Raw genomic sequence first — 17,039 nt, 5'->3', positions numbered from 1 at the left:
GGTGCTACTGGCATCTAGTGGGTAGAGGTCAGGGATGCTGCTAAACTTCATACAGTACATAGGACAGTCCCCGCAGCAGAGAACGATCCATCCAACAATGTCAGGAGTGCTGAGGTTGAGAAACCCTAAACCTGATTTAGCCAGCGGTAATTTCTTAGATCTAACTCCACAGCGTATAGCGATTGTACATTACGAGGGAGGGAGGAAAGAAAGTCGGTCAACTTGTTGGTATTCTAGGAAGACCAAATACACAAAATGTTTACATGTGAAACAGAGGGAGGTTAATAAAGGTACGAAGTGGCGTTCACCCAGCAAGGAATCAAATACGCTACTAAGGATTTATCTATAAAAACAAGATGAGAAATGTCCAAAAAAAAAAAAAATGTTAGAGAGAAAGGACACTAAATTCTAAAGGAGAGCCTTGGTTCCTTGTCCCTTTAGACCTCTTTAAAATTGTGCCCCATGTTCCTGTCACATGTATTCTTTCAGGAATAACTGACAAAGTTGTAATAAAAAAAAAAGGAGGGAAATCCCACATCACCATCTCCTCTCTGAGAGTGGGCGTGGCTTGCTGCTGGTGGCTCAGAACATTCGGCAGCAGCCAGCTCTGCAAGGGAGCAGCTGCTCTACCACGCTCTCCAAGTAACATCAGGGATATGAGAACTTGGGGAGAAATTAACCAAGCCAATCAAAAAGAGAAGAGATATTGAGAGGTGCAGCGTTTCCCCCTCTGTAAACACCATATGAGCTAGTCTAATCTCATGGATAAATTACAGACTGCTCCAGCCACAAAAATGCACTAAGAGCTTTGGGGAAATAAGTCTTTGGGAAGAAAGAAATAAAGCCTTCCTCACAGATAAAAGGCCATTACAACTCTACCACACATTGTATGAATGGTTGGATGAAAAACTGAAATTCTCTCCTCTAGAAGAGTACATTTGGCGTAAACACAAATGCCCAATTAATAGGTGAATTCGGATCCCAGCTTTCCACCTTTGCCCACGTAAAGACATTATATGATGCTCTCCCCTCTGAATTTTATAGGGTATTTTTTTTCATTCAGCTCTTAGCTCACTCTGACACATTACCTTTTAAGGGGACTACCAAAACAGCCCTCTTTTTCCAAGAGAGGCTCTCTGCTTTCTTCCACAAAGCACTTCTGGAAACTGAAAACAAACGGGACTGCTAAAAAGACAAACAGAATTTCTGAGAAAATGGTCTTTAGTGGAATTGAGAATAACTATGCAGTTACCAGCAAGTAATCTTTGAAGAAATGGGCAGTAAGGACGCAATGAAGAAAAACATGGATGTTTTTCATTCACCAATGGAAAATCAGTCATAGATATGTATTCCCTGAAACAAAAGAGAAACTCCTATCTTAAGATGGAAAGACTGAGTGTGGATTGAAAGACCGGTCAAAATGTTTTGGTTGGTTAAATCAATACGCAATTGACACACAGAGAAAATTATGTGACTTTACATCTGAAACTACTGAAAATACTGGAGAAGGATAAGGAATAAAACAGCTGTTTCCTGCTATAGCTGGGAGGACATTTTCCCCCCCAGATTGACAAAGATAAAGCAACTCTAGACCATAGAAACTTGTCAACTGTAAAATGACTCACACACTGTATATTAACGAAGGTAACTTACAGACAGCAAGGGAATGGCAACTTTCCCAAGAAAATCAGGGGGTTTATCTCCATCTTCATCAAACACAGTCACTTCCAAAACATCATGAATATCCTTAATGGGACTGAAACAAGAAACACACCATGTATTAGATACAAAAACACAAAAGTGAAGTCTGTTCCATGAAGATCTGAAAACACGGTTTCACTAATTAAATCTGTATGTCCTCAGAGTATAAAAGTACCATTTAATTAAATTCCAAAAATTAAATCAAACTGACTGTATTCCCAAACCTTCCATCAGAGAAGATTCAGACATCCATATGGAAAAAAAAAGTCAACTTTTTTACTATGACATTTTCCATGTATATGTGTACTCAAGAAACAGGATAAAGAAACAGGATAAAGAAGAGAACAGGGAACAGAATAAGGAGGACAGTGATTTCAAAGTAGCTTCCAAATGAGAAGAACAAAAATCAGATTACTTTACTTTAAACTAATGAAGAATTCCCTTAAAAAAAAAAGATGGTCAAAATCACTACTTGCCGAGATCCCTAGAAAGCATCCTATTGTTGAAACACAGAGTACTAAAAGTCTTATGCATATTTACATACTGGTAAACAGTTTTTATGTTGACCAGAAGCCAGACATTGGCTACAATGAAACACGGAGCCATGGTCATTGGCAGGGTGTTGACCAAACCAGAGACTTGCATATGGCAATTAGCAAACCTGCTTAGCACAGTACATCCTCTTCTCATAGATCCTTGGGAAGTTTTCTGCTTGGGAACCACCAACTGCATTCAATACGAACTATATTCTTCCAGTTATAAGCACAGACAGAGCATTTCTTCAGTGTTGTGAGGCCAGTGTACCACCATTTCACCCAAATTGAAAAAGGGGCCTCCCCCTTGATGGCCAGGCGCCTTGGAATCTAAAGCAAACTAGGAATATACCCAGCCTCCTAAATGCCTGAGTCTGAAAAGTGAGCATCACTACGGAGCAGGTCATTCAGAGAAGCTGGAACATAAGAGGCCTTTGGGAGTCCTTGAGGAATTGCAGATAATCTATATGTTCCAAAGACTCTGGCCAGAATACAAGCCTTCAGATATTAAAATAATGTTGTACCATACAAGCTCCTTGAATTAAAGACAGGTCTACATTTGTAATTTCCTTGAACCCAGGAGTGAATTACTCTGGATTTATGGAAGCTTCCTTCTACTCACAGATTAATTTAGTCACTAAAAGACCTACTTTACAAATGCCTCTCCTATAACACTCCCTTGCAGTTCCAAATGGTCTCTTCTATTATTAACACTATACTCTATAAAATGAAAGCATAAAAGGTTTTCAGAAAAAGAAAAACAATAAACTTCACTCTTTGCCCATAAAAATGGACAGAAAGTTCCACTCAAGAGCCCCAGACTGCCCCAAACATATCAGGGATAATTGGTCTCTGAGTTAAAGCTGCTCTTTGATATTCCAGGGGCTAAAGTACTTACAATGTAAAAACTTTGTTCCACTCAGGGTTGAGGTTTTTGTAAATGGTATGTGTCTGAAGTCGGTCATTTCCCAACTCCAACAAGCAAAAGGGATCGCTCTTCCCTGTAAAAAGAACACAGACGTGGGTCAGAGACAAAGGAATCTCCTTGGTCAGAAGCAAGTGAATCTCAAAAGTGGCAAGAGGCAAAGTGAACAAAAGTCATGCACTTTTTTCCAATTATTATTATTTTTTTTAAATTTTATATTGCAGTATAGTTGATTTACAATGCTGTGTTAGTTTCAGGTGTACAGCAAAGTGATTCAGTTATACACATACCTATATCTATTCTTTTTCAGCTTCTTTTCCCATTTAGGTTATTACAGAATATTGAGTAGAGTTCCCTGTACTATACAGTAGGTCCTTGTTGACTGCATATTTTACGTATAGTAGTGTGTATATGTTAACCCCAAACTCCTAATTTATCCCTCACCCCACCTTTCCCCTTTGGTAACCATAAATTTGTTTTCTAAATCTATGAGTCTGTTTCTGTTTTGTAAATAAGTTTATTTGTATCATTTTTTAGATTCCACATATTGTTAACAATAAAATTGGGCTTGCTGATAGAGAATAGACTTGTGGTTGCCAAGGGGGAGGGGATGTAAGGGAGGGATGGATTGGGAGTTTGGGGTTAGCAGATGCAAACTATTAGATATAGAATGGATAAACAACAGAGTCCTACTGTATATTCAATACCCTGTGATAAACCATAATGGAAAAGAATATGAAAAAGTATGTATATATATATATATATATATATATATATGTACAACCATCACTTTGCTGTACAGCAGAAATTAACACAGCACTGTAAATCAACTACACTTCAATTAAAAAAAATTGTGCTTGCTAAAAGATTGAACATGAGCCTCTCTTTTCAGCAAGCTGTGTAAGCCCTGTGTGGGAATTTGGGAGGTGGACAGACATATAGGTGTCAGCACACTTATTGGACTGGGACTGACACACAACCCAGATGCAGCCTTGAGAGCAGTGGCAACATTGGTTTCACAAGAGCAGGTGTCAATGTGGCACGTGAGAGAGTCCAAGTTTGTGTTTTGTTTTAAAACAGAAGCACATCTCTGTTTCCTTCCTAAATTCTCTTTGAGCCAATATAATTTGTTTTTCTTTCTTTGGCCGCATCGGGTCTTAGCTGCGGCACGCGGGGTCTTCGTTGAGGCACGCGGGATCTTTCGTTGCGGCGCGCAGGCTCTTCGCTGTGGCACGCGGGCTTCTCTCTAGTTGCGGTGTGCGGGTTTTCTCCCTCTAGTTGTGGCGCTCGGGCTCCAGAGCGCATGGGCTCTATAGTTTGCGGCACACGGGCTCTCTCGTTGAGCCGCACGAGCTCAGTAGTTGTGGCGCGCGGGCTTAGTTGCCTCGCGGCATGTGGGATCCTAGTTCCCTGACCAGGGATTGAACCCGCATACCCTGCATTGAGAGGCGGCTTCTTTACCACTGGACCACCAGGGAAGTCCCTGAGTGAATATAGTTACTCGTTTACAACTGGAAGTCTATGATAACTTACATGCTTCTACGAGGTGATAAGAGAAATGAGAAAAAGTGTAACCATGGCTATTTAGGAGTTAAAACTCTGCTCTGGAGTGAGTGGCCACACACACATAGGATCTTATATATTTAGTAAATGGTGAGAATACACATGGGACATTTTTGGTGCTCAGACACATGCAGAAGTCTAATTTCATAAGGTTAAGTTCAAAGTTTTTATCTTAAAAAATAATGAAGCTTAACCTTTACTTCTCTCCCATCTCACCTCTTCTTCTTCCCCCCTACCTCACACAGCCTCCAAAAGAAAAAAATAAAAAGATTAGAAAACCCTGAATCCAAAGGGGAACACAGAAAGTTACCGCATAAGAAGTCTCTCCCCTTCCGTTGGGCTTGGCAGAGGGATCCAGAGTTGAAACCGTCAGGGTCTCTAACGTTCTCAGGACATGAACACATGGCCTACCTCTGCGCACACTGGCGCTTTACAAAGCGGTGTGTACTAAATTAATTGGGGGCAAAAGGACAGATGTGCCTCCAACAAATGGCCAAGGAATCCCAGACCAGGGCCTAACTCAGACAGTGCTCAGGCCACTTGACCTACTGGCCTACCGTTCAGGTCACTGAACCTACATCTAATTCACTTAATAACCAGGAGTTCTGAAGTATTGCAAGTCATTAGAGAGACACATGTGCAGGAGCCAGCATGAAGATGATATTTCAAAACAGGAAGAAAAGAAGAGCAGCTGTATGGCTAAGAGTCAGGGTTAAATAGGAGATTCCATTCAACTGACTAGTGGCCTGGACACTTGGATGCCTGGCCAAAGCTTTTAAGTCAAGGCTATTATCTCAGTGGCCAGCAGACAGTGATCAAGCCATGGACACAGATGAATGCATTGGGGTCGTCACTTACAAACAATGGAAATGATCCCTGTCTAAATTTAGCAGAAAAGGAATTTATTAAAATAATAGCAAGCAGCTCTCAGGATCAGACCACAGATTGGAAAATCAGGCTGGAAAAATCACTAGAAACCAAAGAATGCTGAGGGATACTCAGGCACAGAATCTCAGTCAATCTCTCACCCCAGGAAAAGTCTGGCGTGGCCTCTGCTTCCCAGGAAAACTGGCCCCACTGACACTTCCGACCCCGGACCCTAAATGTAGCTGCTTCTAATATGAATTCTCCACTCCCGCTTCTTTGCCTCACTTGATGTAGATGTAAAGGGACTGCCCCTGCCTAGCAAATCCTCATGCCCTAACTTCCAGGGCTCAGAAAGGGAGTACACAGTGGCTTTCTACCACATGAAAGTGGCTCTGAGCCCTTCTCCAAAACATTCGATGAGAAGCACCCCAAACCTAGAAGGGGTTTCAGATGTTGGGCAGCCCAAATCAAACACACACACAAATCCATCTGCATCTGTAAAAAGTCTTGCTTCTTTAAGACATTTTACTCAGCCATAAAAACGTGAAATAATGCCATTTGCAGCAACATGAATGGACCTAGAGATTATCATACTAAGTGAACTAAATCAGAGAAAGACAAATATCACATGATATCACTTATTTGCGGAATCTAAAAAAAAATGATACATTTCGTAATTTTCTTGTTTCTATTTGTGGCCTTTTCTTTTCTGCCTAGATAAGTTCCTTTAGCATTTGTTGTAAAGCTGGTTAAAAAAATTTTGATACAAATGAACTTATTTGCAACATATAAATAGACTCAGGGACATAGGAAACTTTGGTAACTTACGGTTACCAAAGGGGATGGAGGTGGGGAGATAAATTCGGAATTTGGGATTAACACACTACTATATAAAACAGATAAACAACAAGGACCTACTGGATAGCACAGGAACTATATTCAATATCTCATAATAACCTATAATGGAAAAGAATCTGATTCATATGCATATAACTGAATCACTCTGCTATGCACTTGAAACTAACACAAAACGGTAAATTCACTACACTTCATTTTTTTTCAAAAGGCAGTTTAACTCTGGGACTGTGTTTCACGGGGCACAAGGTAGGGGTTGGGTGACAGTGCAGAAGGTCATGACATCTCTCGAGTAACATGAAAAGAACATGAACATGAAAGAACACATATGTTCTCAGCTTCATACTCAGGTAGACAATGCTCAGCTCCCCAACCCAAGCTGAAACCGCTACTTAACCGTTTGTCAGACTGTTGGGAGGTGACACTGACATGACATCCCACCAGCACTGGCTCGGGGGGAGCCGTCTGAGACTTGTAATGAAAGCCCGGGGGTTCCTCCACAGCGACGTGGAGAGGGTCCGGGCCTGTGCCTGCACAGGTGCGCTGAGCCCTGCCCACCCCCCGTCTCTCCAGCACACTCCTCCGCTATCCCAGCTAAGAAGGAACAGCCTTCCTTCCAGGAACTGGGAACTTCAGTTGTGTGTCTCCAAGGAACACACTGCGCCGACTCTCTGAAGATAATTCCTTCAAAGCTCATTAAAATGCTGCATTTATTAATATTACAGTGTAAACAGGCAGAGAGGAGGAAGAAGAAGCGAAGACATTAACACATTTATAGAGTAATGTATATTCACTTTAGGATTGATCTCTTGCCCTTCAAAGATTCCAGATAGAGAGGGACTTTCAAAAAAATTTAAATCATGAGTATTTTTATTCAATCATGATAAAACGATCTCCCATCACAAATGTTTCCCAAGAGTAGCAAGCAAACAGTACCAGACAAAGTGACATATATACACTTGGGTCTGCACTTTTGCTCTTTGCTCCACCTGTTTGTACAGGTAAAACATCTAGACCACCTCTTCTACATCCAGATGCCGTGTCACCTTGACACGGCTATACCACTAGCGATTCAGATTCACGGTCGGGTGGTGTTTTAGCGCCTTGCTCTCAATAGCCTTTGTTATTTTTGAACAGCACGTTAAAATTCATTTGTATTCCTTGAATGGCAAGTGGAGGTTCCTCGTTTAAATAATTTTACCTTTATATTAGTTACAGAAGTTGAATGACAAGCAATAAAAGTATTTTAGAGGTCAAATCATTCATCCAATAAATATTTATTAAGCGCCCATTCTGCTCTTGGCACTGAACCAGGCCGGTCCCAATGTACACAGACCAAGTCATCACCTTCAAGGAACTCTCATAATAATCATGCTTTTCAGCAAATGTCACCTTTCCAGTGAAAACTTCACTCACACCCTCTGCCAGAGGACTAAGCTGTTCCCCTCTGTGATCTCCAACTGTATATTTTCCTTGCCCATTTTCAACTGCACACCTGTACATCTCTGTTCTGTATTTAGCCCTGTATTTCATTTAAGGGGCCCAATGCAGGCACAACCAAGGTATGCGTGCCCCTCTCATGCCCTGTGAAGAGTGTCCTGGCCCAGTGACAGAAGGCAGCAGGGGACTTCCGGCTCTGGTGATGGGTGTTGGCTGGAGGGAGCCAGGCTCCTCCCACTCTGTGCAGAAAACGATGCTTCACGCAGGTTCTCCTTTAATCTTCACGTCCATTCTATGGGGTAAGGTATGTCTGTGCCATTTTGCAGATGAGAAGACTAAAGTTCAGAGACATTTAATTTGGTTGGTTAAAGTCCAGAAAGATTTCACAGTGGAGGTGAATTCTAAGCAAGGTTTAGGAGGAGGCTGATTTGGTTAAAAGAAATGGGTAGGTCCTTGCTGAGGAGATAGGGACAGATCGGAGCCTAACATTCATTAAGTAGATAGATAGATAGATAGATAGATAGATAGATAGATAGATAGATAGATAGATAGATACAGATATAGATACATATATATGCATACATACAGCTAAATAGTGGTGATCAGGAAATATAAGATATGGGTGGATAAAGGAAGAGACTGGCTGGAAGCCTGGAAGGCCATGACTGGTGCTTTTTTTTAAAAATTTCATTTCTTTTTACTTATCAAGCAGCCAGGAGCCACCAAAGACTGTCAACACAAGGGGCAAGAATTTCTAGAGGAAGGTAATTCCTGAAGCTAACTGTGGAGCATTATAGCTCAGGCTAGGGGCGGATGTGGGAGTGGGGACAACAGCCATTCCAGACTTCATTTCCAAAATCTCTCCCTTCAATTCTTGTCCCCAACCGTTTGTTGATAAAACTTACTTTTGCATATTGGAGCCAATTCTAGTGTTCATCCTGAAACTCTGTGTTCTCTGACAACTTATCCCACACCATCCATGCTGATCTATCTCCTATTCCCTAACCTTTATCAAGTCGGCGTGTCTGGGCCCCACCCCTGACCAGCACAGAGGTACGGGGCTCTGTCATGCTTCCTAATTGCATGTGGAATGGCCTCTCCCTGCAATGCTCTCCCAAGCCCCACTCCTCTCCAAAAAAAAAAAAAGAAAAAAAAAGGACCAACTAACCTCTGAGGCCTAGTTCAAGATGCATCATCTGCATGGAACTTTCTCTGCCACCCTAAACTCCAGGGAGCTCCCCACTCAATCTCCTATGATCATTAGTTTGGGTATCATAATGCCACACGTATGATATGCTTGCTCCTCCCTTCAACAAATAATTTATGGTTTCCTAAAATGTGTGAAGTACTGTGCTGGGCTGTGAGACGGATTTTAAAGAAAGAGAAAACACTGATCTCTATTCCTTCCGGACCTAACTTTCAAGTATCTCTTGCCTTCCTGAGTGGGTTGCAAGCATCTCTAATCCAAACAATGGCCTCAGTGGCATCCTGCAGATGAGGACAGATCGCTTCACCGTGGCAGACGTCCAGAGCTGGGGACAGACAGGTCTCACTTAGGACTGTGAGGTCCGCAAAGGAAGAGGACACCATTGCTGAAATGTTTTTTAACTAAATTTCTGATGTTGTAATATTCTAGCACAAATAGAACAAACAAGAACTGATGACATGAGAATTTTTCCTTTTTCTAATTCCATTCCCCTGTCACCACTCAAGCTCCATAAAGCACCATCATCCACTGAATTTGCCTAACATCTCCCCATTTTCAGTCTTGCACCCCCAAAATCCTTGCTCTTCGCAGCCACCAGAATAAACTTGTATTTAAGTTCATATCGGATCATATCAGTTCCCTACTTAAAAAGGTCTCTAACTTCTTCACCTGGACCCCATGTTCCTATATAATCCAGTCCCACCTAATACAGTAGCCTCCTGGCCCCTGAGGGTCCCCTTGCTCTGTTCTCCAGTTTCACTTGCTTTTCTGCATGTCTGGGGAAAGCCCTGCAGGCTTTGGAACATGCTGTTCCCTCATTTGAAAACTGCTTTTCCTTCAGCTCTACTGTGCTAACTCCTCCTTATGCCTGACACCTCAGCTAAAACATCACTTCCTGCAGGAACACCAGTCAGGTGTCCCTTTAATGAACCTTGACACCTGTTCTTGACCTTGACAGTATCATTGTCATTAGATGTCACTGGTTTAGCAGTCACTCCATGTGAAGGCAGGGACCAATTCCTCTCCCCCACCATGTCACCAGGACCCACCACAGGCTCACACACAGAGGAGGTATACTGGCTGAGTAAATTAAGATCTTACTAAGAAGCCAGCCACTAAGATCAGCTGTTAATCAATGAACTGAACTCATTCACTCACAAGGTACCAGTAAGCTACAAACTGCTAAATCTTTGATAAACTCCCAAACTTTACATCAACTAGAGTTCATGTTCCTTGGCAGGCTGCTAAAGCAGATGGCCTGCCAAGGCAGATTTGTATCGTTTTTTACGTGTTTTTGAAAAGTTGGTCTTGATTTGGGCTCATCTAGCCATGAGGTTCTCATGAAAATTAAGAGCACTAAATCACTATGGCTGAGCTTCCTAGAAATTCAATTACAGTCAACCCTTTGAAAATGGGGCATCTTTAAGAGGGGACGTATTGCTACGAATATAGCTTCAAACAGCAGACAATGAAAACAAACTAGAAAATGGACATGTGACTTAAAATTCCCAACGAACAACAACCATAGGACTATTTTATTTCTCTTTTGATACAAGCAGTCTTATGTTTCAAAAAAAAACCAAAACAACAGAAAACAAAGCTAGTGTTATAATTTACAGAAACTACTCAAACATCAGTATTACAGCATATGGCTGGAATATTTCTATGCTATAATATGGTATCTAACTGCAGTATTTTGGTCAACAGTTTCTCAAAACAGCACTTTTATATACAACAAAAAATTAATGAGCTCATAAAAGCATTTTATATCGATAAAACTATTATCCATATTATCAAAATGTGAATACAAGCACTAAACTGGTTTAAGTATGAGAATTTTCCTACCATGAAGCATGTTTTTTCTTCACTTTTATCAGGCAATAGAAACAGAAACAAAAAGAAACAAACATCATAGAGTGGTAACTATAGATTTCTAAAAGTGGTTGAAGAGCTAAAAGTGATTAGCAACACTGATATTTCCAACATTATTTAAAATTAGAGAAATCATAAACAAAATACCAAGAAGACAATAACCTGTGAAATTCCCCAGGTCAACTATACTCTAAAAAAATAAATTTAATAAAGAATGGGAATAGCATTTATTGAGCATGTAATATGTGTCAGGTATGCTCATTTAGGTTTTGATTTAACTCTCAAAATACCCATGAGAAGCTGGAGGCTTAAGTGGACCCAAGGCTGGTATGTGGTAGAACCAAGATTTACACATCTGTTTCTATACAACTTCTATACCATAATACATGGGGATTAAAATGAAAGGCAGCTACCATAAAAATAAAGAGCAAATAAAATGGGGAATAATTTTCATCTTCAGTGAATAAATTATTGAACTGAATATTAATTTACCCAAAGCATGAGTTTCAGTCTCTTGGAAAGGGATCGTGTACTTAATGAATGAATGGAGAACTTTACCAGTCATGGGAGAGCAACCCTGCGTGTGGAACAGAGCTCCTCCTAATGGCATTGCCAAGGAACCACTCAACTGAAAATGCCACCCAATTTTGAGCAAGGTCCTCACCCACATCAATGATACTCACTGCCCCCTAGAGGAGGAAGAGTGAAGTGATCACAAGCTCCCTACAGGTAGGTGTGTCTGATCTGTAGTAGATGCTCAATGAACATTTCTTGAAGATCACTAGATCCACACACCAAGGTGACTTTTCTTAAATTAAGACAAACTCAAAAAGCATTTGGAAAACTACACTGGGCTCCCTGAAAAGAAGTATGGCGTTCTTGAATTAAATGTGTCTTTGTTCTCCTGGATCAGGCACTGTTATGGCCCCTGACATGCTTATTTATCACATAAGACTACCTCCCCGTAACCCATATTTTTTGCTTGAAAACATAGTCTTTTCCATTCCTCTGATAAAGATTCTCTAATTACAAGATTCTGTTAATTTGGTAGTTGTCTTACTAACATTGGAAACAGAGAAAGGGTCCAAGTGACAATCTTACAGCCAAGAAATCAAAAAAATCCAGATATATTTGGAAAATTTTTGCGTTTTATGGGTGGGTTTTGTATGGCAGAAAGTAAAAAAAATCGCAATGATAAAAAAGACCCCTGGAGAACAGTAACTCCAAATTGTGAGGAAAGATGGTATTTCCAGTTTTGCTCCTTCGTTGCCTCCTGATAATTCCCCAGCTTCTCATCATGACATACAGCGTATTATGACAGGAACATGAAAAATTAAGATAGGATTGTGCTACCAAAAGAAGGGCTATTGAGACCCACACCCTATTATGCTATGTTGTTAGAACACTTACTATCATCCTATATGGAGGTGAGCTTGCAATGCTGTTCTCCTTGCTCTTTTGCCACTACTGGCATGACGAGGTAAAGAAAACTCTCCTAAGCTTCTACCGCCCCTATTTTACGTCAGAATACTTAATGGCTAGGGTCATCTTGGTGGTGTTAACAGGGTGGAGGAATAAAGTGGAGGGAGACTAAAGAAGAACCCATCCTGCCACTGGAAGATTCCTTAAGGAGAAGGGTGTTAATATATAAGAACTCTTTTAGAACAAAATTAATATATAGAAAGCTTAATTAGTAGGGAGGAAGATGTGTGAAACCCACATTTTGATTCTAAGAATATAAAAGAAGGGTCACTGACTAAGTGCTGAATTTTGGCAGGTGCGTTATGCAAATAGAGGCCGTGATGGTTTCAGTACTGATACACCGAAGGAGCCCCTCCGTCGTACAATTCTGGAAGCTTCCCCGCAATATTCTATCAATTATAACAAGGCTATCCAGAACATTTCTCCGTGTATGCGCTGAACACAGTAAATACTTTCCTACTCTTCACTGGTGGATCTCCCAATAGGTAAGATAAGCATTGCCATTTGTACTGAAATACAATTCTGATCAGAAAATATTTCAGTTCCCTAACTATTTTTCTGTTTACCTATTATCTACTTGATTACCTTTTTATAGCCTATGAAACAAACTCTGCATTGTTTTTGTTTGGTTTTTATTGCTTTCTTCTCAAAACAGCTGAGTTCTAAGACTAGCGGCAGCTGAGTGAAGTATGTTGGTCTCATTAAACATTACAAACAGCTATGCTCACCTTGAGTTTCAAAGTACAATTTATCATCTGTTTTGTGAATCAAGGCTATGGCCTTGTTTACTACAGAAGAACTGACATCAGACAGGATAACCTATTACTTAAAAATTTTAGGTTACATTGGACACAAGGTGTTTGTGAGACAAATGCTTTAATAAAAATATCTGACAGGCTCTTCTATTAGAATAACTGTGTATGGCTATCCATATCTCATATTGGCTGTAGAGAACATTAAAATATCTTTCACCAATTTTAGAGGGATGGACCGCAAAAGAAGTTAATTACCTCCGATTCTTTAAAATAAGAAGTCTTCTCACTTATATACAAACAAATGTCAGATACACACACAAAAATGCCAAGCTATATATAAATTTAAATTTATTAATTCTAGAGTAGGTTCAATCACACAATAAAATAGCATATTTAGAAAAGAATGAATTAGTTTGAAAAAATAATAAATTATCTTTTCTACACATTAGAACACCGAAGCCTTTCTCTTTTATAAATATCTTAATATTGGTAACATATGTAGATTTAGGTTATTAATATCTTATAACATTTGGAAAGCTACACTAATTTTTTTCTTTATATAAAAAAGTTAAATGTTTAATTGCAAAGAAGTTCACCTTAGTGCATGTATATATATAATGTATATATATGATATATATTATTCCAATGTTCTAAAATGCTAGCAAAGTAATGAGGATTCAATTTCCCCCAGGTTTAATTTATTTTTATGGCTACATAATCATAACATCAATAACCACTCATGAGGAATATCCACCTAACTTTGATCCGATCAGCATAAGTGACTGATATTTTCTTTTTCTAATTGCTACTTGCAAAAATATAGATAACTTTAAAATTGGCAAACCACTGATCGCAGGGCTGCCAAGTGCTTTCATTTCTCCTCTAGGACAAAAGGTCCCTGCACTCTGCACACCGTAACCTTCACCTCCATATGGACCACTGCCAAGATCTGCTCCCATGGACTTTTGTTTTATCAGAGTCCCTGAATCTAACTTGAAGCATCAGTTATTATGGTTATTTGGTATTGTTTTCAAGAAAGAAATAATTACAGAAAAAAAAAAAAAGAAACTATCAAGAAAAAAAGTAGGAAGGTTGGAAAGTTCCCTTTTGCACTGTCTAAAACGACCACCATTCTTTGAGAATGTGCCTGGTTATTCAGAGTAAATGCAGTTCTTTTTAATTTGCAGGAGTGAATATTTTGTTCTCTGAGCAAGTGCCATGAAACACTCAGTTGTAAAAAGCAAGGCTGACTGGAAAATGCTGGGTATAAATAGTTACTTATTTCTTAAATGTTTCTGGCACTGGCAATGATGAGTACCTCTTCTGATCCATGATCAAGTGAAGCTGGCATTTTTTTTTTTCTGCATATCAAGTGAATTGGTAACGATAATAACAGCAATAATGTATGAGTCGCCACTGTATCATATGATCGTTAACATCTTGGAGGCATTAATTACATCTCTACTGCTACCTCACAGCAACCTGAATCCACTTCTTTTTTCACATAGAAAAGTTACTTTACAACTCTTGTGGATTAGGTCCACTTTGTTGCCCTAAAGCAACACCTTGGTTTGGAACAGACTGGATGAGCCTACCAACCTATAAAGATCATTAGACTGTGAAATTTGATTCTAAGAATAAAGATCGATATGGTCTAAAGACATGTTTAGCTAATGACAAGGATCTTTGCTTCAATTCAGAAGAGTGATGATTTTCTTGTAAATAATACAGAGATAGTAAAACACCAGGGCATTTAGCTAAATCGCTTAGCATTATTTGGTTTCTAACCACTGCTTTTTGTTAATGGAATCCTCAGGTACTCACCACCTTCATCCACTCCAAAACTATCTACTGAATATCTTGAATATAAAGAAAATGACAAAATGGTAGCATTTTGCCCCAAAATTATTCTTCTGAAAAGTGGGTTTTGCCTTATCGTCTGATCTTTATAAAAACTTCCATTTTCCAGGTTTCTCTCCTATACACTTTAATAGTCAAAGTACTCTTTGGAGAATTCAGATTGGCCTGAAACAACCTCCAACAATCCTAGTTTTGGGGGTGCTTTATGGAAGTCACCTGATAGGAAGCATAAAATAAGGTAAGTTTTTTAAAAGTATTTCCACATATGGATGTAGTTGTACACAAGCCTTTAAAAAAAATGTTTAATGCATTTCAATTAGTTCCTGGCAAACACAAAATATACAACTACAGAAAGAATATTTGAAAATACTGCTTGAAAGCATAAATGAGTTATTGGGGCCTGAGACAACGTTTACTGAGACATCAACAATCACAGATTCAAACAGTGTTGTATCTAAACACTGAGATGAAAGTAAAACACAATTTGCTCTGGAAAACTGGTCGATAACTCTACATGTGCTTTAGTGATGACAAAACTACTTCTGTTAAAGGCACATGAAACGTCTGAATTAAGCGTTTTCATAAACTGTAAGTTTCAAAAGGAAAATTTCTAAATCAATCTAAGACTATATAAACATTTGCAAGTAAACTGATGAATATTACAAGTCATTACTGAAGTATTTCATCCACAACCCTGAGAATTAATATATTCATATTGGCTGAAAAAGCATTTTTAGATATACTCACTGGGCATTTCCTTGAAATTGAGATCACCTTATTTGGGGGGGCTTATAGAGTAGTGATTTCCATTGGTTCATTTTTTGAAGGAGGGTGGGGAGAACTCTTTTTTTAAAACTAAGTTCATATATCCCATCATTTTTGTAATATAAAGTGCTTCTAATTAACATTCTCTTTTCCAGAGTTTGAGCTACCTCAAACTCAGAAGTTCAGAGGTTACACAAATACAGGGAGTAGACCACATTCTAAAATTATGATATAACAACAACAACAAAAATGCACTACTGCATTAATAGATAGATCCATGTTGTATAATAGCCTTCATATTCATCAATTTACTTGGTAAATAGCATCTGTCATATAGGTGCTTAAATTGTTAGTCAGTACAAGGGGGTAATTCAGCAATGAGGCAATGAGTGGAGAGGCATCCTCTGATCATACACTGGAACGTTTGGATTACTCTCCTCATAGTCAAGCATAATTCAGCACAAAGCATGTCAGTTCCAGCCTCTGTCTATAAGTTCCAGGTAGTGAAACACCAAGAGAAATTTTGTATAAAACAATGGCAATGGCAAAGTGGTTCCATGGCCAAGACTTTGGTTACTGTTACAGAGAAGTGCCAGCCAGCCAGATTTAGGACCCTGTGAAGAATAAAACACTGTCGGCACACAGCGCTGCAAGAGAAAAGGCAAGAAGTCAAATCTGTCTTCTGAGGTCCTATAGAAAAGCTTCATCAAACATTTAACAAATAAAGAAGTCATGACACGAATCATCCACAAATATCTTTGAAAGCTAAATGGACTAGCACATTATCTAATCGTAGTAAAATTACTTGAAAAAGCTAATTTTGCAAAAAATGTGAAGTGAGAGAACTTGTTGTCTGCACCTTTTTTTCTTCTGTGACTCTGTCTGAAAGAGTATGATTGCTCTGTACATGCTTCTACTTAGTAAAACATTTCACTCTGCCACCGGATCATTTCAAAGCAGGAAATAAATAAAAATGAATAAAAAGATGAAACTTTTCTATACCTGAGAAATCTGCTGCTAAGAGATCTACCGCCTTTAAAACCTTCACTTGTAAAATGCCGACGTCCTTCATATTTTTCAGGGAGTTCTGTAAACACTGGGGGGAGAAAAGTAGATCACAAATGAACATAGCTTTCTGATATACTGTTTAACGCCAAAAAGTCCCTATAGGAAGTACCTTCTAGATTTATCATCATCTATCTCATGCAATGCTA

At 39.3% G+C, this 17,039-nt stretch overlaps 1 protein-coding gene across 10 annotated transcripts in view; it reads right to left on the bottom strand.

Moving 5' to 3' along the window:
- Window positions 1–17,039, bottom strand: part of MCTP2 (multiple C2 and transmembrane domain containing 2) — a 257,535-nt gene that overhangs the window by 99,400 nt on the left and 141,096 nt on the right. For all 10 annotated transcript variants that reach the window (XR_005018816.1, XM_036843935.1, XM_036843934.1 and 7 more), the window contains 3 exons: window positions 16,828–16,921; window positions 3,133–3,235; window positions 1,654–1,756 (listed from right to left, as the gene is read on the bottom strand). Coding sequence is in view for 9 of the 10 variants with exons in the window: in XM_036843935.1 (XP_036699830.1) it covers window positions 1,654–1,756; window positions 3,133–3,235; window positions 16,828–16,921 (300 nt within the window). In the remaining variant the exon portion in view is untranslated. The remainder of the gene's footprint in view (window positions 1–1,653; window positions 1,757–3,132; window positions 3,236–16,827; window positions 16,922–17,039) is intronic.

Source organism: Balaenoptera musculus, chromosome 2 (assembly GCF_009873245.2).
Source record: "Balaenoptera musculus isolate JJ_BM4_2016_0621 chromosome 2, mBalMus1.pri.v3, whole genome shotgun sequence".
Classification (NCBI taxonomy): Eukaryota; Metazoa; Chordata; class Mammalia; order Artiodactyla; family Balaenopteridae; genus Balaenoptera; species Balaenoptera musculus.
The sequence above is the reverse complement of the archived record's forward strand: the minus strand, read 5'-3'. Positions and strand labels throughout refer to the sequence as shown.